This window comes from Primulina tabacum, chromosome 9, assembly GCF_025594145.1.
Source record: "Primulina tabacum isolate GXHZ01 chromosome 9, ASM2559414v2, whole genome shotgun sequence".
Lineage (NCBI taxonomy): Eukaryota > Viridiplantae > Streptophyta > Magnoliopsida > Lamiales > Gesneriaceae > Primulina > Primulina tabacum.
In genome coordinates this window covers 32197188-32222838 of record NC_134558.1, presented here as the reverse complement: position 1 = coordinate 32222838, position 25651 = coordinate 32197188, and the positions used below count along the sequence as shown (strand labels likewise).

Sequence of the window (25651 nt, the reverse complement as noted above, 5' to 3'; positions counted from 1 at the left end):
CTTTATGTGGTATCTATAATCTACGCTTTTGACTGAAATTTGGTGGATGTAATGCTTATCCGGCTTTCAATGTGTAGTGTATTTTCTGTTTTATACAGACTTGATTATTATTTTTAGCTCTAAAACTGTTAGGCGAGTTATTTTTTAGTGATCATTTTGGACATGTTTGATATTTTTATTCATTTAGTTTTTTATATTGTCTTTAACGTATTGATTTAATTTGAAAAATTTCTTTGGAACTAAAAAAAATATGAATATACATTATGATTCAGATGCCTGTTTTTAAAGTTAGACTCAGACCCAAATATTACTAGGATCGGCCCTGCATTCCTCTGCCATCTCCATCCGATTCCATTGAAATAAACGTATTATTAAAACATGAAGTGGTTATATTTATGCCGCCAAGAATGATGTGGACAAGGATATAACCATAGGAAAAAGTGTCATGAACTGATCAATTAAGCAAGGTTGGTGGGCATGTGTGTCACGAGACCGATGAAGGCGGGGAGTTGTTGCTGATGCTAAAGCATAGTACGGACGGACAAAGTGTGGCTCTAGACGAAGTTTTTAGGCGAAAGAAATATGAATAAATTACTTAAAAATCTCAAAATTAAGCGTACTTGACTTGAACAATTTTGAGATAGGTGATCGATCTCTTATGAAATTTTTTCAGAGAGCGTGTCAATGAGGACATAATTAGCATGCTTGAAACCTGGAACGGCTTGTGAGGACCTCACCTGCTCATAGCAGCCTCGATCAATATGGTGTGATACAGTGACAAAATCAATATTATAAACGATTGATCCTACCAACAAATCACGACTTTGACTTACGAAGATGATTTGCAGATATTTGTCTTATCTTTATAACACAAATTTATTCGTCTTGTTTTGATAACTGTCCTGAGATATATGACTAAAATACCATAACTGCTCGATCATAGTAACTTCTTGTTCTTTTTTGCATCAGCTGTAATTTGCAGACGATTTTTCTCCTTGATAAAATCGGAATCTGAGTCTATTGTTGGGATATGATATTTAGCATTTTGAGTTGGTTGTTCAACCAATTTGCTGGCTTGGTAATTGGGTAGTCGAACGATGAGATAAGCTCAAAACAATATATTGCGCCTGATTCTCTTAAGCTGATTGAATTCTCCATCCAATCAGCTGAGCTGATATGATTTCTAAAACATAAACTGGTATGTTTTGTTTAGAATATTTAACACTTGACTTGGCAAATCATCAAGCTCGAAATCATAGATACACACTTGATGAAACATGTTAGTAACATAATAACAAGTTTTGTTATTATTAAATCAAGATTGCTCATGTTACCATAACTCAACAAATTTTTTTTTTTTTGAGAATTCCTCTTAATTAATTTTTTGTAACTCATCTGGTGAAGAATTAATGTAGGTCTTTAATTAGGCAAAAACTTGTGTGAGACGGTCTTACAGGTCGTATTTTGTGAGATAAATATCTTATTTTGGTGATCAATAAAAAAATATTACTTTTTATGCTAAGAGTATTATTTTTTATTGTAAATATCGGTAGGGTTGACCCGTCTCACAGCTAGATTCGTAAGACCGTCTCACAAAAGACCTACTCGATCTTTTAATTAATTTGGACTAGCAATGGGTCAATGGTGGGAAACATTAGAAAGTGGCATGCAATAACTTGGTACATACTTTGTAAAAAGGTCTATAAATAACGCATAGTGCTTTTTCAGAAGATAGTTGTGCCCTACCAGCTTTGCAGGACAATATCTTTTGCATATATTAATAATGACAAATATACAATTAATATAACCAAAGTGATATTATTTTCAACATTTTCTCATGTAAATGGTTCTATTTTGTGTCTTGTTCTTTTAAATAGTCAAATTCAATCTTAATTAGTACAATAACTTGAATTTTTATTATTTTTAGTCATTTTTCTTGATGTTCTTCCTGAGCATTTGAGTAAAATTTTTGACTTCATAACGCCAAGAGTTGTCTTGCTGCCACTGATTCACGTAAACATTCAGGTGATTGTGAAAGCGCGAAAAAAAAAATAAAGGAAAGAAAAGAAAAGTTCGCACTAAAAATAAAATTTTGGCTATTTAAAAAAAAATAATTAACTTGTAAACTGATATTGTACTACTTTAAGAGTAAATTTTAAAGATAAAAAGAAGAACTGTATGGATTATCAAATGGAGTGAAAATAATATCCACCATATGAAAACCTAGTATCTGAAAATAGGTATGAAAAATCGAAATAAAATATTAATCAGACATCTAATTTTGTGTTTTAAAAAAATCTAACTGAAAGGATTTTGAGACAACAAGACCAAAGTGGACCAGCGTTGCCATGATTAGGTTATCCATTAAAATGTCTTACAACATATTAACTAGCAAATAGAGTTACGTTGATAGGAAATTGTTAAATGAATATTATAAATTATTTATATTTTTTACTGATATATATATATATATATATATATATATACACACACACACACACACATAATTATCATATTTTTAAATTATTTTCATTGTAAAATCCAAATTTAGATAATTATTAATATAATTAACTTAAAATAAATGGATAATATAATTGCGAGATTATGTCTAAATAAGTTATGGAGAGGGAAAGAGAGAATTTAGAAATAAATTATGTCAATTTTTTTGGATGAATTAAACAATCTAAATAATTTATTATCGTAGACTTTTGTGATAATTGTTTTTTTTTTTTTATGAAAAAGTGAGGGAGTCATTTATGAAAAAATTTATGAGAGGATCTTATAAGTTAATTTTGTGACAGTCTTAATAAGTTAATTTAATGAGTTAATTTTGTGAGACAGATCTCTAAACCGATCCGATTCATGAAAAATATTATTTTTATATTAAAAATATTAATTTATGATTTAAGTAATAATCGATTTGACCTATGTTGGGGTTGATTTAGAGTGTAGAGGGGGCGAATAAACTCTTTAAAAAATTCTTTAAATTTTAAAATGTTATTAATAATTTTTAAGTTATTAAGAATTATTTGTGATTGACTAACTTTACTGGACCACTTTAAAATAGTACGAAAATAGTTCGGTTTGACTAGTGATAAATAAACGGTTAAGAGTTTAACAAAAAACGATCGGAAAACTTGAATGTGCAAAAATGTAAAGTATGTAAGTAAATGACACAAGGTTTTTATGGATGTTCGGAGATAAAACTTCTATTTCACTAATTCTTCCACTTAGGAAGATTTCTACTAAAATATTATGGCTTCACAACGTCTTGTAACAGTCCGCTTTAATTATGACTATTAGCATTGCCTAAATTGAAATCTTAGTAATCACTTTACAAGATCTTGATGTTTAAGAACCATCAGTTCTCTAGACAATACAACAAATAACAACAACCCCAACATTCAGTTTTATAACGATTTGACTTGATTGAGGTAGCGCGGGTTGATCCTTGAATATCTGAAGCAATTTGGTAACCTTGTGCTTTGGTTGAGCAGTTTGAAAATGTAGAAAATTAAGTGTGCTTCAAACCGTTCGTAAGAGTTTTTAAGCTGTTAAGAACTATTCTTGAATGACTTACTTTACTAGACCACTTTAAAATAGAGTGAGTACGGAAACGGTCAAGTTTGACTAGTGATAAATAAACGGCTAGCAGTTTAACAAGAAACGATCGGAAAACTTGAATGTGAAAAAAATGTAAAGTATATAAGTAAATGACTAAGGATGGCAATGGGACGGGGCGGGGCGGGTTTGCCATCCCCATCCCCGTCCCCGAATTCTATCCCCACCCCCATACCTGCCATGATCCCTGCTTTGTCGGGTTCGAGGAATCCCCAAACTCGAAACTTCGGGGATCAACTTCTCGTCACCGTTTCAAAAATATTAATATGGTAAGACGATAACAAATTCGAAAATTTTCTCAAACTAAAACTTATTATTATATATTATTATTAGTGATAATATTAATATTAATATCAATATCAATAATAATAATAATATTATTATTAATATTTTATTAATACTATTATTTTATTATTGATATTATTTTCTGAGCAGCTTCGGGGATATGGATAATAATCTCATACCCGCCCAGAACTACATCGAGGATTTAAAAAAATCCCCAAACCCGAAAAAATTGGGGATCCCCATCCCCGTTTCGGGTTTTCCCCGCGGGGTTCCAAACCCACGGGGAAAGTTGTCATCCCTATAAATGACTCAAGGTTTTTATGAATGTTAAGAGATAAAACTCATATTTCACCCCCTCTTCAACTTAGGAATGTTTCTACTAAAATATTATGGCTTTACAATGTTTTGTAACATTTCGCTTCAATTTGGCCTAATAACACTGCCTAAAGTGAAATCTTAATGATCACTTTAAAAGATATGTATGTTTAAGAACACTCGGTGCTCCAGACAACACAACAAACAACAATGAGCCAACAGTCAGTTTTATAACGAATTGACTTGGTTGAGGTAGCGCAGGTTGATCCTTGAAGATATGAAGTAATATGGTAACATTTTGCTTTGGTTGAGTAGTCTGAAAATGTAGAAAGTTAAATATGCTCAAACGATCTAAACATATGAAAATTGTAGGATTTTTAGTTCAGCGGCTGTGAATACCTTATCGCTCAGGGTATTTTTGGCAGTCTTCACTTTGAATGTCCTGCATATTTATCTAGTTGAAAAGTTCCAACGGTCGGATTTGCTTTTCAACGATCATTTGTACCATTTTCCGACAATATAGACAAGTCCTTTTCCATCGCGAATGTTTCATTAAGTGATCTTTAATGTTCTTTTTACTTTTGCGACTTCAAGTCCATGATTTTCGAACGGTTTGACTTGTAATATCCTCTTTAAAATGCTCAAAATTGTCTATTTGTCGTGTTGTTGGAATGTAACGGTTTGAGCCCTTACTGCATTGAATTTTCGGACCTGTCAATTTTTTCATATGATCTTTTGTAGTTGAAGTTCAATAAATACAACTGTTTGACTTCTTGACCTAACGACTTGAATTCCTGAACTGTTTCAAACGCCTGAATTTATAAAAATTTTAGATTTTTCTAATTAAATTTCAATTTTTTTTTTAAAAAAAGAGTACCTGTTCAAAAATCGACTGGACATACACGTAATACATACGCATGAAGCTAGTGTGTGTGTGTGTATATGTGTGTGTAACACGAAGTATATTTTTTGGTGGGGTCATATGGATTTGGTCATGGGGGAGGACAATGCAAGACCTTAGTTTGAACATTTGTTTTTGGTAGTGAGGAGAGAATACGATGCTTAATTTGCTTTATGTCCGCTTTTTTTAACCCAATTATTTATATACTTTATGCAACAAGTTTAATATTGCCGCACTCTTTCAAACTTTTACCTGGAAATTACTCAAAGAAATCTTGGTCAAATATGGAAATATATAATAACCTTTAATGATGCTTAATTGTACCTTGAGTTGCAAGAGAGAGCGTATACCACGGGAGGGGTCTTATTTATTTTAGTAGATATCTTGTGAGACAGTCTCACGAATCTTTATCTGTGAGACGGATCTCTTATTTGGGTCATCCATGAAAAAATATTACTTTTTATGCTAAAATTATTACTTTTTATTGTGAATATAGATAGGGTTGACCCGTCTCACAAAATACGACCCGTGAGACCGTCTCACACAAATTTTTGCCTATTAATTTTTATATATAATGATAATTCGAGATTTTGAAATATAAAGTGGACTTAAATGTTATATGTATATTATTCTTAATATTAATACAAGTTATCGATAAAAGATATTATATAAATACACATATTTATATATATATATATATATATATATATATATAAAATCTTATGGACATTTACTATGGATATTTAAGCGACTGAGGTGACGTCTAACTAGTATTATATATAGAAGGCTAGGCACATCATTATATATGTACCTCTATATATACAATGTTTTCTAGATTCTCAACAAATGCGTTGTGGAATTTCTTCAAAACCTGAGCATCTCCATAACACCTCCTTTTTCGAAGATTCTTCTCCATTAATCTTTTCTCTTTCTCTGCCCCTGATTTCCTCTCATGAAATTAGGGTCGTATTTGGTTGATGGATATTGATTTTTTTCTTGGCTTTTTTGGGGGTATTGAGGTTTCTGTTCACAAATTGCATGGAAACAACTTTGAATATCAACTCATCTTCATCTCCATCTCCTGTTCTTGAAATCCCCATAAAATCCCATCATTTGCTAGTCTTCCTTTTCAGCCTTCTCTTCATGTTTCTTGCTCTTGTGAGCTCATCCGGTGAGCATTCTTCGAAACCCTCATCGGTTATAGCTTCGCGTCTCCCTAATTCCGAACCCCTTCTCTTAGATTCTTCTGCAGAAAAGAATTTCCCAAGAACTGCGGATTTTCACCCTGGAAAAAGTGGAAAATCCTATGCATATCATAAATCGAAAGTTAAAGAGTTCGAGTCAGGTGATCATGAAGTTCCGAGTGGACCAAACCCTATTTCAAACAGGTAAATTATTGTGTTTGATAGATCGTCCCCGATGTAAAGCAAAAGATCAAGGAAGATTAAATTAGCTAAAACAATTGTAGTATGTAACGATGCGCGTAAACTGTGCTTTGTCGACATATATATGTCTTGTTAAGCCCCATGAATTAATACAATATGTGTTGCGAGAAGTTTGCTCTATTGTTATCTTCTTCATCTACCATCATTAGCAACATTTCTTTGTTTTTTATTTTTCCCTCGAGTAGAATTTTACAGAAATACTTGTAATAATCTTGTTTGTATTAAAATCGATATCATTAAATGTTTTCACGAAACTTCAAAATGGCGATTTTCAATTTTTTCGTGATTTTTTGAGCTACTTAAGATCATATATATGATCAAGAGCATTTCTTGAGTTAGTTCCCTTTTTTATTTTGGATTCTTTGTTAGGCTTTTTGTGCTCAACAAAAGCCGCTAGGCTAGGAAACATTTCTAAACTCAATTTTGATGCATTCAATCAATCCACTGCCGTTAATATCTACGCTCTATTTTGTTTCATATATAATCCAATATTTTATATATGTATAAAATTATATTATAGTAGGTCTCTTGTGAGACGGTCTCACGAATATTTATCTGTGTGACGGGTCAATCCTACCAATATTCACAATAAAAAGTAATATTCTTTGCATAAAAAGTAATAATTTTTCATGGATGACCTAAATAAGAGATCTGTCTCACAAAATACGACCCGTGATATCGTCTCACACAAGTTTTTGTCATTATATTAATAGCAACTAATTAAACTCTTTTGTTACATTTATTATTTTATTCTTTCCCAAAATTAAGTAAATAATTCTCACCTCTTACACTCGATATCAGTAATAAAATTACAATCGATTTTTCATACATCTAATCTGAATATTTATGTAAACATCGATGAAATTACCAATAAATCGGAACGATTGATGAGTTACTAGCTTTCTTTAATTTCTTTCTTTTTATCTATCTCTTTTTTTTTTTTTTGAAAAGGGATTTTCATTAATTTTGGGACGTGGCTTTTGTCTTTTCAATCACAGCATCCAAGGAAAACAAAGCTGATGCCAAAACATCATATCTTCCCTATCATTTCATAATCATCATTTTCTGTTCAACTCGTTCTTTAAATTAAAATACTCGGTGTGTATTTTTGTAATTTATTTATTTATAAAAGTAAAATAAGAATTTGGATATTAAGACTTGAAATCTTTCTTTATCTTGATATTATTAACTATGAAATATCTGTAATAATTATTTTTATATCCAAAATATACGAATTTTATCGCAAATTAAAGGCCTTTCTTCTGTAGTACTATTTTTTGTTAAAAAAAATAAACATAAAAATTAAAAACTCAAACATTTACACTTTTAAGGGAAAAAATTACTTAACTATTATTAAATTTTCTATAAAAAGATATAATTTTTTTGGTTGAAACTTAATATGAATATGTGACATATCTAATTATTAGTTAGAATGTTCGAATTTTAGATTTTAACAAATAAAAATACGAACTTATATTATATCCACTATTTTTCACAAACGACGTTGGTCATGTATATTTGAACATGTCGACCTGGTAAAAAATATCATGTATTAAAAAATCAATAAATTATATATCCTCGAGATATATTGGGAAAAAAATAACTCAAAAATATGTCCCATTTATCTGTCTGTAGAAAATAGAATATATAATATAAAAAGAATATTGAAATTATTTTAAGTTATTTTTCATTAATCTCTTTAAAATTTAGATACTTTGATTTTATTTTGTAGAAATTAAATGCATATTCGACCATCCAATGTGGTTCGATAAAATCGTTTTGCAGCTTTCTGAAAAGCGTGCTAATAATCCATACGCTTCACTCACAAGCTCTGGCAAAATTAAAATAAAGTCGGTTTTTGGGTACGAGGAAAAGAGCAACCATTCGCCTATTGCTATCGAGATCACTTTAATAAAATAACCTTCTTTAATTTAAAGTTGTTTTGAATTATTTATTTATTTACTTTTTAAAAACATAAGTTGTACCTTTTTATGCTTTAAACTTTTAATTGTGTTGCATTTTGTAGAGGAAAAAAATTTGTTTAATTTTTATCCAATTTTATTAGAGTGTTGATACTTAGTGTCGGCTCTATGTCAACATTACGATGAAAAATTTATTGAAATTGAAAAATTATCAAATTTACAGATAAATAAATAAAAACCATCAGAAATACAATTTTTCCAACAATATATTTTGTGTTTACAGATTATCGTGAGCAGTTAATTGATACTATTCGATTAAAGGTATTTTTTTCTTCGACTATCAAAGGCATTTTAATCCCAACATATTGCAAATTCATCTCATATAGACTCACAAGAAACAGTTTTTTCAAATTTTTTCCTTGAATCCAAACACAATCTTCGACCTTAGTTTCGACAAGACGAATCAAACTGAATAGTATTTGATGAATACCAAAGTTACGAAAAAAGAAAGTTCAGAAAAAAACAATGGCTGATTCAATCTATTGGCTCAGGAACCCACAAACACGGCAGGTGTTTGGCTCAAGAAAAAATGTTAAATTGTTCTGAGCTACACTGGTATTTTTTCTACTTGGTACAAAACATTCCCCCGACTCTAGCTAGCTCTTTGCTGCGTTCAGATGCCCATACTTCTGCATCACTCTCCTAGTGGCAAGAGCAGCAGCCTCACTCGCTTGGATTGTCCCGGTAGCCATGATTGCAGCAAACTCATTGGTGATCTCCTCTTGAACTTTGCTCCGAACTGTACCAAGGGGGACGCCGGAGACGAGGTTATTAGATGGCTTCTGCTTAGCAACAACAGTGACCGGGGAAGAATTTTTTGCTGTCGGCTCAGCTGCATGGTTCTTGGGTATATCTTCTGCTTTCGATTTTTCAACTTGTTCATTGTTTTTTGGGGGTTGAACGTTGACGGAACTTGCTGTCTTAATAGAATTAGACACAGCAGCTGGACTGAACTGGGGTGCCTGGGGTACTGCTCCAGCTCTTAATGTAGTTTCCAATTGCTGTATCATAGGCACTGCACCGAAAAGGGCACCATTCAGCGAAAACATGCATAAAAATTGATTTCAACAGCTTTCTTCTGTTTTATTAGCAATTGCAGAAGGTTATAAACTTATTATAAAATACACTTTTGAGCTTTTCGAACACACTTCGATAATTCAATGAACTTTCCCTACAACCATGCAGCTCCCAGAAACTTCCTTCACAGCAGGTGATAAATGGGAAACTGAAGGCTATCAGCAAATTTATCAGTGTTACTATCAACGTGGAATTTTCTTTTTGCATCCAACAACCATATAATCTCATCCAAAATGTTGAGTACTTTATTTTTATTGATGTCAATAAGCTGAAGATGAAATTCAATATATTAACAGAATAAAAGAGATTATGATCATAAATGCGTCAAACTTACACATGAGAGCGCCCATCGGGCTGCTTAGGACTTCATTTGGGAGATTCAAAATGTAGTCTGGTATCGAAGCACCCACCAGAAACTGGGCAACCTCGTTGCTAAAATTGTTGCAATTATGAGTAAGTAATCTGTAAGTCTCAGCTGTGTACCGATGATCAATCTCTTGTAAATACGTTTCAAATACGTCCTTAGGCACATGGGTAACACCAAGATCAACAACTTTAAGAGGAGTCCCATAAGGTGTTGTTCCAACTGCAGCATTTTGTATGCCCCCGCCAAAATAGTATTCATTACCATAAACCACAATTCCAGTATGCCTACACAAGCAAAAGCAACATACTTGTAATGTAAAACCCGCCTAAAATGCTCAAAACAAAAGAAGCCAGAAAATCAATGTGCATCAAAGCAACCAAAATAATATCTAAGTTATCCAACACGCAAATATTCCACTCATTTTTCCCTACCTGGCTTTACGTGAAAAAAAGGAGACAAATCTCGTTCTTTTGTATCCACCCACGCAACAATTATAAAATTAAAACCACCCAGCCTAAATTTATTACTCAGAGAACCTTCTAGCGAGAAAAGTGGGTAACTATGCATCGATCAAAAAAAATTCCTGCCCTCCTTGTTTGGTATCAATTGAAATTTATTTCAGAAGCCTGTTCATAAATTGAATATATTCTTCAACACAACTCGAAATATAAATCTTAATCATAAGAAAGTTAATCCAAAAGTTACAAATAATCACTCCATTGGAGTCCACCCCTTCACCCAAGGTTTGTCTAAAACCCCGTCACCTCGGTCATTCTTGGACGCCAAAGAACAAAAGAGAGAGAGAGATGTCTCCATTCAAATTTAATAATTTGTACACTGTACAATGTACAATGATTAAGGAATTAATAACATAAGGCAAGAGGAAACATCAATGGTTAATTGAATATATCGAAAAATTGCGTACAACATTCATCAACTTTCTCGCATTAAGAACAAAGACAGAAAATTAAAATAAGATAACAAATCAGATGGTACTTTATATTTGTATGAATATGTTCATATGTCAGGGAAATACAGTGCCGAGTTGCATTGAAATGCAGAAATTCTTTCCACCATTATATTACTTGTAGATGATAGTATTGCACAGAAGAAAAATGAGGGGATTGTTAGGAATGGAATCAAAATGTGATCTAAGCTGGGTGCTTTAGTATAACATACGAAGTGACAACATCTCAAGAAACCAGTATGCATACCAACTAAAAAAGTTACAATTGAAAATAAATAAAATAAAAAGCATGCTGTATATAGTTAAGAGCCTAAGGAAGCCACACTCGAATCTACATAATCTTAGGTTTGCATTTGAAAACAAGTCTTCTATAGAAACGTAAATCTTACCATATGCCTTCAATAGATTTTCCCAAAAAGGTTGTCGATAATTGCCTGGCAAGGCCTTGGCTTAAGTCATAGACATGCAAGGAGACCTTGTAACTCTCCTGCAACAACATAAGGTATGGTAAACTGATATAAAAATCATAATTCAACTCATTTTTTCCCTGTTTCTCATGTAACATCAACTTTCTTTTAATGGAACAGAAATAAAGACAAGGAAAGTGTACCTCTGCCATTTCAATCGTCCACCAAGTATGAAAAATGCTAGAGAATGTAGCAGGTACTTGTATTTTACACTAATGTTTCGAAGACCTAAAAAAATTTTTACAGATCTCAGTCATATACCAAGAAAAAATTGCAAACAGTATGTTCCCAGCGGCTAAAAGGTAAGATGTCAAACTTTTCCCCACTAATAGAACAGTTTTAACATTAGTGATTTGACATTAATATTTTTTTTAATCAGAAACTAAGATTTCACATTAATATTAGATGCAACATATCATTCTCAAAAACAGGTTTTGGTCACTAAAGTCTTTAATGTAACCCTCCAGTGTCAGCTTTTAAAACAGGAAAAAAATAAACCACATAGCAAAATCCAAAAGAGCAAAAATAAAGCAGACTATTCATCCGATACTGTTGATAAACAGGGAATTTTCCAAATGCCCTACTATTCAGGCATTAAACAGTGAGTCACAAAAATTAAGTGAATTATAATTTAAAACAAGCCTACTCAAAAGACAGCATCTTTCAACCCGGTATCGGTAGTGACAAACAAAGTACGTTGCATAACTGAATGCAATCAAACAGGCAGTGAAAAACAAATTTACAAGAAGGGTCACCAATTAGATCATCAAATAAAAGCAATGTAAATCAGCAAACCACCATTAAAATCCAGCCCGACACTCGGGAGATGCATACCAAAACTACAGTAAGGGGATAATCATGGAGAATATTCTTTTCCCAAATTACATACCAAAACCAAAACTTCATTCAGATCAAGCTTTCTTCTCCAAACTCCAAACACACCATCTCCAATTCCACCAATTCATTATGCTTATAAAAAATTTAGATCCGCCTTAAAAAGTAATAATTTATTAAAAATCACTAAATTAAAAAATAAACCACACCGTAATCTGCAATTCTGCCGCTCAACTACCTCGCATCAAACCCGAAACAAAAAGTCCCCCAATACCCAGAAAACGCACAAAGATCGACCGAAAATTTTCAACCAAGTAATCAAAATTCCAAAAAAAAAAAAAACTAATTCCTTAAAAAAAATGCAAAAGGAATGAAAATTCACACGTACCACAATGTCGGCGCACCTCAGGAATTTGCGATAGGATTCTTCTATTCAATCTCACGGATCAATGACTTTATATTGTGTTGCGAGGGGAAGATTCGACTCCGTAGTACCCCGTTCTAGAACATACTGGCCAATCACTAGATGACACGTGTCCATGATAATTGGATTTCGTCCTTTTTCCACGTAAAATAAGATAAGATAATATATTGTTGTAAGATCTCTAAATAAAAATATGATTATTATTTTTCTTAAATAATAATTTAAAAAATTGTAAAGAAGTTAGATTTAATTTTAACCCTAAATTCTATTTTATATATATATATATATATAGAATGAAATAATTAAAGAACATAGTTTGCTAAAGAAGTTGTTTCAAATGTTGTGCGATAATTGTTTGGAATATCTTCATGATATCCATTATTTGGTTAACCATATATCTAATTTCATCATATATGTATTGATAAGTATCTCGTGACATAGTTTCACATGTCTATTTTCATGGGACATATCAAATCAATCCATATTTAAAATAAAACATAATACATTCAGCATAACAATTAATTATTTTCATTAATTTGACCAAATTGAAGATTTGTTTCACTAAATTAATCATTGAGATTCATCATACCTGTGTGGGTAGATGTCTTGTGAAACATTTTCATGAATATATTTTTATGAGACCGGTCAAATTAATCCATATTTAAATGAAAAATAATACATTGTAAAACAAATAATACTTCTGCAAAATAATATTCAAAATATGGAATTCAAATCATGTTATGTCAATATCTAGAAGCTACCAGTAAGTTTATGATGAAACAATTAAACATACAGATATATTCAAGAATCTATTCAATGAATCAAGGAAAATAATAAAAGTTACAGAATCAAGTTGATTCTCTATCCCCATATGAGTTTCCTCCATTTTATGCTTCAACTATGTGCCTCTAGATTTATTCAGCAACTTTTGGGCAACAAGTGTAGCGCCTCTTGGCTGATTTTTTAGCACGAGACGATGTCAATTCTGACATCTTTTTTAGTTTCGTTTTTCGTGGATTTTCATGTTTTGCTCATTCTTCGAGTTTTTTTTTTCTACGATATGTATATAAATGAATATTAACTTATGTTTATGTTCGAAATCAATATAAAAAAAAAATCAAATTAAAGACATATAGACATGACAAATTATGGACTCGTCAGCAATCCAAAGAGAAATCATACTATTTTGACACAATGGAATATGAAAAAAAAAAACTGCTATCATTGAAGAAATGTTACAATGAGATATTATGAAATTCCACGCGACGTGTTTCTTCTACCTTCTCTCTATTTAATGCTCATAACTCTTAACAAATGACGAGTAACTTCCATCGCTCAACCATTTTAATTAAAACTTAACAAATCTTCATGACGTTTGCAATCATCGACTATGTTTGAATTAATTTGTACCAATTATTAAATGAAGGCAACTCAAAAAAGTCTACTGGAGAGATGACCGAGCTAAAACAATAGAATACAAATTAGTCTTATTGGTAAAGTATAAGTCAGATTCAACAACTGACAAATACAAAGCCATCTTGGCTTTTAGACTTGAGAAACCCACTATTTGGAAACCTTTGGTTAATGTGACCAAAATAAATAAGGTTAGCCTTTAAGTCAGTACAAGTATATATGAATCGGTTTTTGGATCTTGTGCACTGCATGCACCGTGTCGTGTCGTGTCGTGTCGTGCCGTGTCGTGTCGTGTCGTGTCGTGCACTAATACAAAGTTCAGTGCATATCATCGTGTTGGTAAAGTATTTTTCTTGTCATGAATCCTTCTTCGGATGCCATGAATTACACTTCAGAAAGACTCTTTACATATTGAAGTATTATCATTCTTAAAATAAGAACAGAGAAAATTAGTATTTTGAATAAAAAAATATGATATTGGGCATTAATGTGCGACATTGGATCCTGGTCTCATCAGACTCTTAGGGCCCGTTTGGTAGGATGGACTAAATGTTGATAGATTTTATATCCAATGTTTGACTCGATTTTAAATATATTGACTGTCAATATCACATATTACTTTACTGTTTGTGTGGGAAAATCGGTCCACCCATTTGCCAGGTATTACATCAATCCTTCTCAAGTACAAAAGCAAATTGTTGGAAAATTACGAAATTGTCCCTGCATTATTAAATCAACCAAATTTGACAATTCTTAATCATATCTTCTCTCACAATCTCATTGCCCGCGGATCTTTCTTAGCCAACCCACATCTGAAACAGTAGCTTTCAAATGGAAGGATTGAAGACAACCAACAACATCGGAGAACAGATCTGAAGACAGATCCACCTGTTTCGTAGGTGAAATTTCGAAGCTTGTCGTTCTTTATTTGCTTACCATGAATAAATCGATTCCGAAAGTTTTGTGAATTTGTTATGAAAAGTGTTTTAGATTCGATAATATATATGTCATAAACATTTGCTGGAATTACGCATCTCGTTAGAGCATGACGGTGCAGGAAAGCTCGGTAAATAAGGTATTAGCAGTTTTTATTTGGTCAACATTTCCAGTAGGATATATTAATTTTCTAAATTTGTATGAACGTAATATTTTGTTTTCCGGTTTTAGTGACGAAACTTTAAATATCTCATATTTGTGAGTTGAATTTTTGGTCCCCTCATACTTTTTGATATTCTGTTTATGTGACATGGCTCTTTTCGTGATGAAATCCCAATGACGCAGATATATTGTTCACGTAACATGATTTCGTTTTTGTAATGAAGCAAATTAGAGTGATGTACTACACTTCAAATTTTTATTAGCCAATTTTGTTGCAGTTTAAGATATTTTTTTTAAAAGATTTTCTCTCTCTCGAAGTAACGTTGGGAATGGACAGTAGACGTCGTTACGCTATATTGTTTGTGCTGCTGCAACACATGATGATTCGTACGTTTTTTATGGTATATCTGTTAATACGACATCGTACGAGATTACTTGGAAGAAGACGAAGTCAAGTACGTAGAACATCATCTTCCTACTCCATGACACAACGACTGACTGCACAAATAAACCATTTGCATAGGATTATCGAAATTGGAGATGTTCAATGTGTTGTCAATTTGAGGATGAATAGAAATGCATTTGCCCATTTATGTTACTTGCTAACTCATGTCGGGGGGCTGGGAGATTCTAGATATGTTAGGATTGAAGAAAAAATGGCAATGTTTTTGTCTATTTTGGCACATCATAAGAAGAATCGAATAATTGGTCATGATTATGTACGAAGCGGTCAAACAATTAGCGCTCATTTCCATGAAGTTCTAGGCTCGGTCCTCAAGTTACATACTATATTGCTTGTGAGGCCTTCTGCAATCGATGATACCTGCACCGATGAGACATGGAAGTGGTTCAAGGTAATACTTAATTGTCAAGCATAATGATGTGCAATACCGACATTGACACATAATTGTTTAAAGCGCATTTTTTGTTTGCAGGGCTGTGTTGGTGCATTGGATGGTACCTACGTAAACGTTCATGTACCAATTTCTGAAAAGGGAAAGTATAGAACTAGTAAAGGAACCATTGCCGTTAATGTCTTGGGTGTGTGCAACCGGGATATGAACTTCATTTACGCACTATGTGGATGGGAAGGATCGGCCGCAGATGCAAGAGTTCTTCGTGATGCATTAACTCGGGAGGATGGACTAAAAGTTCAAAGAGGTTAAAATATTATTTTTTTAAATTGTGGTATCAGTTCAATATGTAGTATTCATGTTATCATGAATTAAAATCAACATTACGTATTGAAATGAATATATGCCTTTAATTGTAGGTTGTTATTACTTGTGTGACAACGGATACGCAAACGTACATGGATTTTTGACCCCATATAGACGAGTTCCATACCATAGGGATGCTTGGGGCAATCGCACATGTTACCCACAGAATTTTAAAGAGCTACGGATACGCAAACGTACATGGATTTTTGACCCCATATAGACGAGTACCATACCATAGGGATGCTTGGGGCAATCGCACATGTTACCCACAGAATTTTAAAGAGCTCTTCAATTGGAGACACAGCAAAGCGAGAAACGTGATAGAAAGAGCTTTTGGTTTGCTTAAGAAAATATGGGCTATCATGCAGAGTCCTTGTTTCTACCCTCCGAAAACTCAGAATCGAATCATTATGGCTTGCATTTTGCTACACAATTTCATTCGATCTCAGATGCCGGACAATCTTCTCGAGGACATGGAAGATGACACCCTCAACCCAACTTCCGAGACAGATGATGATTTCGTTGACAATTTCAATTCCTCAAATGCGTGGGATACGTGGAGAGATAACTTTGCAATGTCGATGTACCACGACAACTAATAAAAAGTTGTGGCTGATTTTGTATTGTGTTTGTAAACTTACTTTCCTTTGCAATTAATATACTGATGTTGTTTGCTTATGTTTGGAACTCTGGATGCACAAATGTTGTGTATCAAGTATTTGTTATGAAATTCCAAAACATTTCGTACATAATTTGTTGTTAACATGTGCTCTTCTGTATACCATTTTATAACTCAATTTTTGTTCATATAACTCTGGTCTTTTTTTTTTCCAGGAAAACGTCAAAGGAATATCTGAAGCGATGGATAGCTTAGCAACAAACGAGAGCATTAATTGCCAAGGTAAAAAGGCGGATAAGTCGTGTCGTTGTTAGACAACACCTGAGGAAAATGTGCTAATTGTAGCTTTGAAAGATGTAATAAGCAAAGGATATAAAAGTGAAAATGGATTTCGTAACGGCTATTTACCTTTATTGGAATCGGCCATGAAAAGTGCGTTTTCGGATACTGATATACGCGGCCATCCACATATAACTTCCAAAATCCACGTGTGGAAGAAAAACTACAGTTCTTTGTCGTCTATGTTAGCGAAAAGTGGAATTGGTTGGAATCATACGGGAAACATGCTTGATGCTACAAATGAGGCGTTGGAAGCACAATTGAAGGTACTTTGTTTCCGTGAAACGGTTTACATTCGCTTTTGTTAGCATTATGTGATGTCCTTGCCAAAACATTTTGTAGGTGGACAATAGTGTACGTGTTATGCGATACAAGCGGTGGCCATACTATGAAGACTGGTGTGAAATTTTTGGTAATGATAGGGCAACGGGTAGCCGAGCGGAGAGTTTTGTAGCTGCTGTCCATGGTGTGTTAAATTTGACAGAACAAGTACGTAATGATGTCGAAGTGGAGATGGAAGATATTTATCGGCCCGTGGAAGGAGATGGAGAATCAATGTCCGTAAAACATACATCACCATCGACCCCGAGTGTAGGTAGCAAGGTGAAGTCCAAGAAACGGAAAAAAATAAGTGAAGGAGATGATAAGATTGTTGTTGCAATCAACAACCTAGCAGATATCACGAAAGAGAGCATGACAAATCTCATAAAAGAAATGGCTGCTGAAAAGAAGTTAGCTGAATCACAGATGACAACTGCTATGGACAGCGTGCTGGAGACATTACAAACCATTACGGAGTTAACTTCTGATGAGAAAGTCTGTGTTGCGGAGGTGTTGGTGGATAACCCGAACAAAATAAGTCTGTTCTTGAAGCTCGATCATGACGGTAGGCTTAGCTTAAGCAAAAGGCTGTTGAATCCCTAAGTCTTGCTGGTTTCTGTTTTGAATTTTTTGATGGGATATCGTTGTGGTATGGGATCGAATACGACTAGGCTGGGTTTGTTAATTTTGTTTGATTTCGGTGTGTAACTTGTGTACAAGTGAAGTGTGTTTGTCTAGTAACTATCGTATGTTTTGCTCATAATGTTCTATTATGTTTTTCTAAGTTTGTTGACATACTAATATCACATATGCTTATGTAATTGAAATTTGTATAATAATATTGGTCCCTTTGTTGCAAACCTATATTTAATTTTGGTCTGAGTATGTTTACAATTCACATGAGTCGTAAGTATATAAGATCACCGAGTCTTCTGTACCAATTTTTCTTCTGCAATTACAACAGCGTTCTTACACAAACACTAGAAACCAGAATCAGAAATTAATTGTTACAAAGTAATCTGACCAACTGCCTCTTACTGCACATTTTTTGCTACATTTTCATATGCGAAACCTTATTATCCAGATTGAGTATGAAGTCTGAAAGCAGTACAGAATATTTTCCGATATAGTTACAAATATCTGAAATAAGTTCAAACATGTTGTGAAAGAAAATAAACTACCGAAATAGCGCTCAACTAATGATGATTGACATAATGAAACGGATTGCATTAGTTGGGAACAACTATTTACACAAACACACATAATTGCATTAGTTGGGAACAACTATTTACACAAACACACACAATATTAAACAGACCTAGGATGCATTTTCAGTACGTTGGTAGACGCCAAAACCAAATATTCAGTACGTACCAACACTAGTACAATACACTGAAGTTAGGACACGACTAGGAAAATGAAGCAAAAGGGTAGAAGCCACACAACGAAAGCAACTACAACAACAAACTGCAGCAACAAACACATCCAATAAAACGAACTACACTGATGGGATCTGTAGATGAAGTCTCATTGTGCGTCTTTCTCGTCGTCGGAGCTATCAAGTACTATATACGGAGTTGTGTCATTCCTGATCAGAAGCCGCTTCGCAGAGTTAGTTTCGGGAGTATCGACACAACGTTTTCTTGAGGTTTTAATAGCCAGCTGCATAACTTTATTGTGCTCCGCCATCCACATGCAATTTGTCTTCTCCTTCTGTGTCGTGAGCTTCAACTCAACAGTTGGACTTTTGTTTGCAGCAGCTTCTGTCTTCGTCTGGTGACAAACAACTATGTCTTTTTGCATCTCATGTTCGTCATCTGAGAGGGTAACAACTTCGACTTTGTACTTCGTTGTTACACTTTCCTCGGAAGCTGCTTTGTATATCACTGACATTGTATGCCTGATGAAAATAACTTCAGAAAACCACTCACGTGACTTGAACCGTAAAAAGGAAAGGAACATTGTATTTAAGGATAGGAAAAGTTAACTTACCATTAAATGTAGTTACCAACCCAACTATAAATGCAGGTCATTCCAAAGGGAAAATGCATAATAATGATGTGATATACCAATATAGGTCAACACCTAGTGTAATTATGAAAACTCATGAGGAAAAAATACAAAAAAAAAAAAGCAAAAACGTGCTGAAACAAATACAAATAATATATTCTCAAGTCATTAGTAAAACTTACCAAAATATGAGGAATTTATATATTACAGTTAACAGCGTCTACCACCTTGGTTAAACTTCAAATAAAAGGGAAATTCAATTACAAGTTTCTGAATATAGTAGGAAGAATAAGAAACATTGTCACACTATCATTTGTTCTTAGTTTTTTTGTTATGCACTGCATATGAAAACAAAATAAGAAGTAATAAAATATTGAATTACTGGGAAACATACCTTACTGATGATTGTTTCATGTACGTACAAACATTGCTGCAATTTTATTCCATGTTAGTTTGAAAGCCAAAATTTTTTTTATGAACAATCAGTAACAAATTGAATTAAAAACTTGCACACAATACGTTAATAACGAAGTTACGGAAAATACATGATACATGGGGTTCAACAATGCAGTGGTTCAAATTTATAAGCATACATAGACAACATATATCACATTCTAATGACAAGGATTATGATGAGTACAAACAGGAGACAGATCAACGCGCAAAGGAATCCAAAATAGCAACAAGCTTGTTCACGTCCATAAGATGTGCTCTTCATGGTCTCAACGGGTAACTCTTGTGTTGCAGAGGACATGACACATACTGTTTCGTCATATTTATTCTTAGAATAAGGCTGACCTTGGTTCGAAGGATAATCATATGGGGTAGAGGATGAATTCATTGTGTTGTTCATACAACACCTTCTATTACTACTATAACATGAATGATCTTCAAAAGCAGTTGAGTTGCTTTCGTTGTAAACGATTGTTCAGCGGTGGATGTTGCATTTCTGGAATGGTACTCATTGTACCAGAAGAATCTCTTCCGATGTTTTAGTCCCACATGACATATGCAGTATTGTTCACCAGGACGGGTTGAGTAGTTACCAGCTGTCCTTAAAACCATGGCCCTGTTCCCACACTCACATTGTGGTGGCATCTTCAATTCCATGATACCTACGCAAGAACAAAGAACGGTGTTTGAAATTGTAAGTACTCATAAATTAGAAACCGAGTAGTTCAATTGTTGTCTTACAACAATATTAGAAACATTGATATATGAGAATCATCTTAAAATTTAAGGTATGTTAAGTTAAAGTACATTTCACAAACAATATAATTTTTGTCAACCAAATTTCTCCACCCACAATTAACTACTGCATGAATATCAAAAGCAAATGCAAATACATTAAACAATTATTATCGTTTAAGATTAAAGTTTCCACATTGTATTCTAATAAAAGTACACTGATAAGAATTATGCACATGACATCTACTCACAAAATCCCTTATTTATCTTCATATGTGTTCTTCAAATGGGTTTTCACGGCAAGTCAACAAGTTCGAAACGAAACTAACACTTGTTCTGTATACAAAAGTAATTAATATTATTACTTCAATAAAATTTTCTCCAGTTTAAAAAAAGTCACGATTACCACTTTTCTCAAACAAAATGTAACTACTGTATCAACATGGAATGAGTTCATAGTCAACCACTAAAAAATCTAAATTAAAATTTACACAACAAAATTGTTAGAACAAATAAAAATACGGAAATTACTGAAAATCAAAGCTTACTCAGAAATAGGTATTCCTAACTTCCAATTTTTCCTTCGCCGGGCTTTGCACGACAGCTTCCGAACAGATTTATAATTTCATCTCCGTAAAAAAAAATATTAAATCAGAAGTTTGCAACGAAGATATTACTTACAACAACCATCCATCTCCCACAGATTGAAACCTGCCATCTTCAGATCTATAAGTTGTGTGGTTTGTGTAAAACGGAAAAAAAATAAGTTACCAGTATTTGCAGATATGAAAATACTTTTAACAAGCAGAATCGCAAGTCATCGATGAATCGTGCTTCGTCCTTTCACCATTCATTTCCTAAGAAGCACTGCAGGTGAAGAAGAAATAACGCCGTCCACGACATCTTCAAGGGGAGAGTTGAAAAAAAATCTTTTCTACCTTCTGTCCACAAAGTAAGGTATTTAATTTTGTCAACTTCGATTGTGGAATATGGTTTGTGTTTTCAAGGGTAATTTTGGAATTACATTGAGATAGTAGAGGGCATGTTAGTCAAACAAAATATTATCCAACTAACAAAAAGTGTACCACACATGAAATAATTAATCAAACAATATTACACATCATTCCTTATCAACTACATATCAATCAAATTATTAATCATTTAGTTATCTCATTACACACACCAAACGGACCCTTATCATATACGGGGATAAGTTGAGCTTTATTCGATTTGTTCTTAAAAGTAGAAGATATTGTTGTCGATCACAATATTTTAAATTTGGAATTGGCTCTTGAGTTATATTAATATTCTCCTCCAACTAAAAAAATCCTGATATTGTTGTTGGTTTACTATTTTATCATATTGTACAATTTTTTTTTTTAAAAAAATTGTTTTTTGAATCAGACTGGCTGCTTCGACCGATCCAAAATACCATAAAAATAAAAATCACTTAACGGTCAAACTGATGGAACCAATATGACTTGGAAAACTGGTTCAACTTGCCGGTTTTCTATCTTTTTAAATTTTTTTGATAAATTAATTTTAAAAAATTTAAATTTAATATTTTGTTATATAAACACATGATCATTTGAAATTTAAAATTCGTTAAAATTATTATTTATATAATAATATATAATATAACGGTTTTCCGACTCACTATTGGTTCAATCGATCCGACCAATTGAACTTTTTTTCAAGCTCAAGTGGTTTGATCGCTGTTTCGGTTATGAAAACATTAGAAATTTAAAAAAATAACAAAAAATATCGATATTCGTGAAAACAATGAACACATATCTTGATAAATATAACAAAAAAAAAAAACTAAGGATTTTTGCATTGATACTTCATATATTTACATTAACCTCTCTCATAATTTATATTTTGTCACTTACACTCCTTCCAATTAATATGTTATTTTTTCCATCAAAAAATATGAATATAACCTAAATATCCTCGTTCAATTTATTAAAATACTATTTTACAATTTTCACCCGTATTTTTATATACCTCATCCAAACCACAATTTTTTTTATAAAAGTGTTAAAAAAAATCATACGTGTTTTCTTTATTTTATAAATAAAAAATTATTTTTTCAGAAACATGTTTCTCCAAATTTTAGTCCAATAAATTTATTTACTTAATGCAATTTAGATTTAGAGGAAAAAAAAAATTCCACTTAACTTGTTCAGTTTAGATTACTGTTTATTAAATTTTCAAAAATTTTCTTTCGATATATTAAATTTTTATTTTTGATTATTTTGTTTCAATTAATGATATAACACCAAAAATAATGATATTATCGTGTCATATCGAAAATTATTAGTTTATCAAATATTATATCAAAAAAATAAAATAACTGGAAATTAAATATTAATATTTAAAAAAATGTCATTTTCCCTTGAATTTAATTTCCTCACAGAAGCTGAGCGACCAGTACAAAAGAAAAGGTCCTCTCGATTACATTTCACAGGTGCTCCACCAAAACGGATCTCGCAATGCATTCAGAGCGTTATACCGTTGAATCCTGCAAAGTTGAAACAAGTGACGGTGTCAAACTGCACTCAAGAATCTTCAAGCAAGAAGAAGAAAATGAGGGCGATAAAAATAGTTTGGTAATTGTTTTGGTACACCCCTATTCTGTATTGGGTGGGCGTCAAGCTCTTTTGAAGGGGATCGCTGGTGGGTTGGCAAGCAGAGGCTATAAATCTGTCACTTTTGACATGAGAGGTGCGGGAAAGTCTACTGGGAGGGCTTCTCTTACTGGGTTTAAAGAAATTGAAGATATCGTTGCTGTTTGCAGATGGGTTTCTGATCATCTTTCCGCCGACAGGATTTTACTTGTGGGATCTTCCGCAGGTACTGTTTTTTTTTTTCCCTATTGAATTGTGATTAGTATCAGTGGTTTTTTGGGTATTTTTCATTGGGGTTTGATGATGGTCATGGGGAGAAATTGAGCAAGCTTTTTATTTTTTTTTTATTGTTGGCGTGAGAATCAAGAAGTAGGTTAGGCATGACTCTTCTGATTTTGTGCAATGAATTTTACTGCAAAAGATTAAGGAACTCGAGGTTGGTGAGTTCTGAATTTATGGAAGTGATATATGCTTTAGTTACCATTTTATGTTCATTTCTTTGTGTGGGCTAGCTGTGGTGCATGATCAAATCTAGGCACATTCGAAGTAGTAGATCCAGAAATTTTGTCTAAGGAGAGAGTTCGAATTTTTGCTTGAGCGAATTTACTAATGATTTGTGGGAGCAAACGCTAGAACTACTTTTAAAGGAACAATATCAACTGTAATCACCCACAGATAAGCACTTTCCTTGTTTCCAGTTTCTTGGTTGGTATCATTACCCATGCCTAGCATTTTCCATTTCCTGATTCATGTCATTGGTCCCAGGTAGTTTGGGAATCCAACTTGTTTGATGATAAAGAGGAAGCCATTTTTCGACCCTCGCAATCCAAGAGTTGTTTTTCAGTCTTTTGGAATGCTCCTGTGCTAGTTAGCACAGTGATGCTGCTTTGCTATATATAAATTATAATCAAGATATCTCAATTCTAGGCATGATCTAATATTTTTAGTTCAATTATGAATTTATGATCCCATAAGTCGATTATGATACCCACCCGTGTGCTTCTGGTAGTGCATCTTGTAGTTGTAGGGCTGTGGTTTTACTGTTATCACCTGCTTTACTGATCTGAAATCAGCTATTGCTTCTGGACCTTAGCTATACTTCAGCTTGGTTAATGCTTTTACTTTATTTATGTTCGACACGGTCCAGTGTAATGCTCATGTGGGCTGGTGCTTCCATCTTCTACTGACTTGCTATCAGTTAATGTATGTTCAAGTTTGGTTATTTCCTTGCGTTTTAGCATCTGAAAAAATACTCTGTAGTGATAGAAGTGGCACAGTTCCACAGTTCTTGTTGCACAATAGACATTTTAAAGTCCGGGAAAAGTGGCTATACTTGTGCAGATTTCTGGCATTACTACTGAAGTTAATGCCTCTATTTTAAACCGTGGTTTTTATTTCTTTACAAACATGAATTCCCTCACCATTTTACTTTGGATCAGAATTCATGGCAAATTGGCTTTTACAGTTTCTTTTGGTACTTCCTTGACAGGTGCACCCATTTCAGGTTCTGCAGTTGACACAGTCGACCAAGTTGTTGGTTATGTGAGCTTGGGATACCCATTTGGTCTAATGGCCTCGATCCTCTTTGGAAGACATCATAACACTATTCTTAAATCACCAAAACCGAAACTTTTCGTGATGGGAACACGAGATGGATTCACGAGCGTTAATCAGCTGAAGAAAAAGCTGGCGTCAGCAGCAGGACGGAATGAGATACATCTACTCGAGGGTGTAAGCCATTTTGAGATGGAAGGACCTGCCTATGATGATGAAATGGTGAATTTGATTCTCAAATTTATAGGATCATTGTAGGTACTAAATAATTCGTTATCATTGTTGTATGAGTACTGTGTGCAACTCCCCCATATTTCTTGGTTCTTGAATCAATAATGGATTGCTTGTGTGAATTGAAAGTTGAGGTAAATATGAGAGCCTGCGGCGATGAATCGAATGCCAGAAATACTATATTTTCAATTTTTAAAGTCTCGCATATTGTTTAAAAATAAATATTTTCAAGAAATTATTTTACGAAATAGCTGGAATTATATTATAAGAAATTTAAACGAATACAACATTCTCATATTGATTTGTGGCGCGCGCACTAGGGGTGTTAATCGGTCGGGTCGGT

General features: G+C 33.3%; 3 protein-coding genes and 1 long non-coding RNA gene across 9 annotated transcripts; 2 read left to right on the top strand and 2 right to left on the bottom strand.

The window, feature by feature from the left end:
- Positions 1-8888: 8888 nt before the first annotated feature.
- On the bottom strand, positions 8889-12798 carry LOC142555247 (uncharacterized). Of its 3 annotated transcripts, none has more exons than XM_075666022.1 (5): positions 12317-12534; positions 11571-11655; positions 11350-11447; positions 9961-10277; positions 8891-9564 (listed from the first exon to the last, which is right to left on the bottom strand). In XM_075666022.1, exons 2-5 carry the CDS (start codon positions 11577-11579, stop codon positions 9146-9148), a joined length of 843 nt encoding a protein of 280 aa, XP_075522137.1. In that variant the 5' UTR covers positions 11580-11655; positions 12317-12534; the 3' UTR covers positions 8891-9145. The 3 variants fall into 3 exon arrangements, with proteins under 3 accessions (XP_075522138.1, XP_075522137.1, XP_075522136.1); XM_075666021.1 differs by lacking the exon at positions 12317-12534 and adding an exon at positions 12650-12798 and having other exon boundaries at positions 8892-9564; XM_075666023.1 differs by lacking the exon at positions 12317-12534 and having other exon boundaries at positions 8889-9564; positions 11571-11626.
- Positions 12799-14861: 2063 nt separating this feature from the next.
- LOC142555246 (uncharacterized) lies at positions 14862-18529 on the top strand. Of its 4 annotated transcripts, none has more exons than XM_075666019.1 (4): positions 14862-14997; positions 15515-16050; positions 16132-16357; positions 16470-17240. In XM_075666019.1, exons 2-4 carry the CDS (start codon positions 15526-15528, stop codon positions 16634-16636), a joined length of 918 nt encoding a protein of 305 aa, XP_075522134.1. In that variant the 5' UTR covers positions 14862-14997; positions 15515-15525; the 3' UTR covers positions 16637-17240. The 4 variants fall into 4 exon arrangements, 3 of the variants coding, with proteins under 3 accessions (XP_075522134.1, XP_075522133.1, XP_075522135.1); XM_075666018.1 differs by having other exon boundaries at positions 15475-16050; XR_012822360.1 differs by lacking the exon at positions 15515-16050.
- Positions 18530-19687: 1158 nt separating this feature from the next.
- On the bottom strand, positions 19688-22049 carry LOC142556561 (uncharacterized). Its single transcript, XR_012822651.1, has 3 exons — positions 21442-22049; positions 20100-20820; positions 19688-19780 (listed from the first exon to the last, which is right to left on the bottom strand). It is a non-coding gene; the product is annotated as an uncharacterized LOC142556561 (long non-coding RNA).
- A 1253-nt stretch (positions 22050-23302) lies between these two features.
- Positions 23303-25430, top strand: LOC142555245 (uncharacterized). Its single transcript, XM_075666016.1, has 2 exons — positions 23303-23749; positions 25013-25430. Exons 1-2 carry the CDS (start codon positions 23389-23391, stop codon positions 25333-25335), a joined length of 684 nt encoding a protein of 227 aa, XP_075522131.1. The 5' UTR covers positions 23303-23388; the 3' UTR covers positions 25336-25430.
- Positions 25431-25651: the final 221 nt, after the last annotated feature.

What these genes read in the sequence shown, in the direction of transcription:
- LOC142555245 (XM_075666016.1), top strand. Translation starts at nt 23,389, where the DNA reads ATGCATTCAGAGCGTTATACCGTTGAATCCTGCAAAGTTGAAACAAGT. An exon ending in ACTTGTGGGATCTTCCGCAG is followed by an intron (nt 23,750 to 25,012) that starts GTACTGTTTTTT and finishes CTTCCTTGACAG; the next exon opens with GTGCACCCATTTCAGGTTCT.
- LOC142555246 (XM_075666019.1), top strand. Translation starts at nt 15,526, where the DNA reads ATGGACAGTAGACGTCGTTACGCTATATTGTTTGTGCTGCTGCAACAC. An exon ending in AGACATGGAAGTGGTTCAAG is followed by an intron (nt 16,051 to 16,131) that starts GTAATACTTAAT and finishes TTTTGTTTGCAG; the next exon opens with GGCTGTGTTGGTGCATTGGA. An exon ending in TGGACTAAAAGTTCAAAGAG is followed by an intron (nt 16,358 to 16,469) that starts GTTAAAATATTA and finishes CTTTAATTGTAG; the next exon opens with GTTGTTATTACTTGTGTGAC.
- LOC142555247 (XM_075666021.1), bottom strand. An exon ending in AAATCTATTGAAGGCATATG is followed by an intron (nt 10,278 to 11,349) that starts GTAAGATTTACG and finishes TTGCTTGTGTAG; the next exon opens with GCATACTGGAATTGTGGTTT. An exon ending in CCCGATGGGCGCTCTCATGT is followed by an intron (nt 9,565 to 9,960) that starts GTAAGTTTGACG and finishes TTTTCGGTGCAG; the next exon opens with TGCCTATGATACAGCAATTG.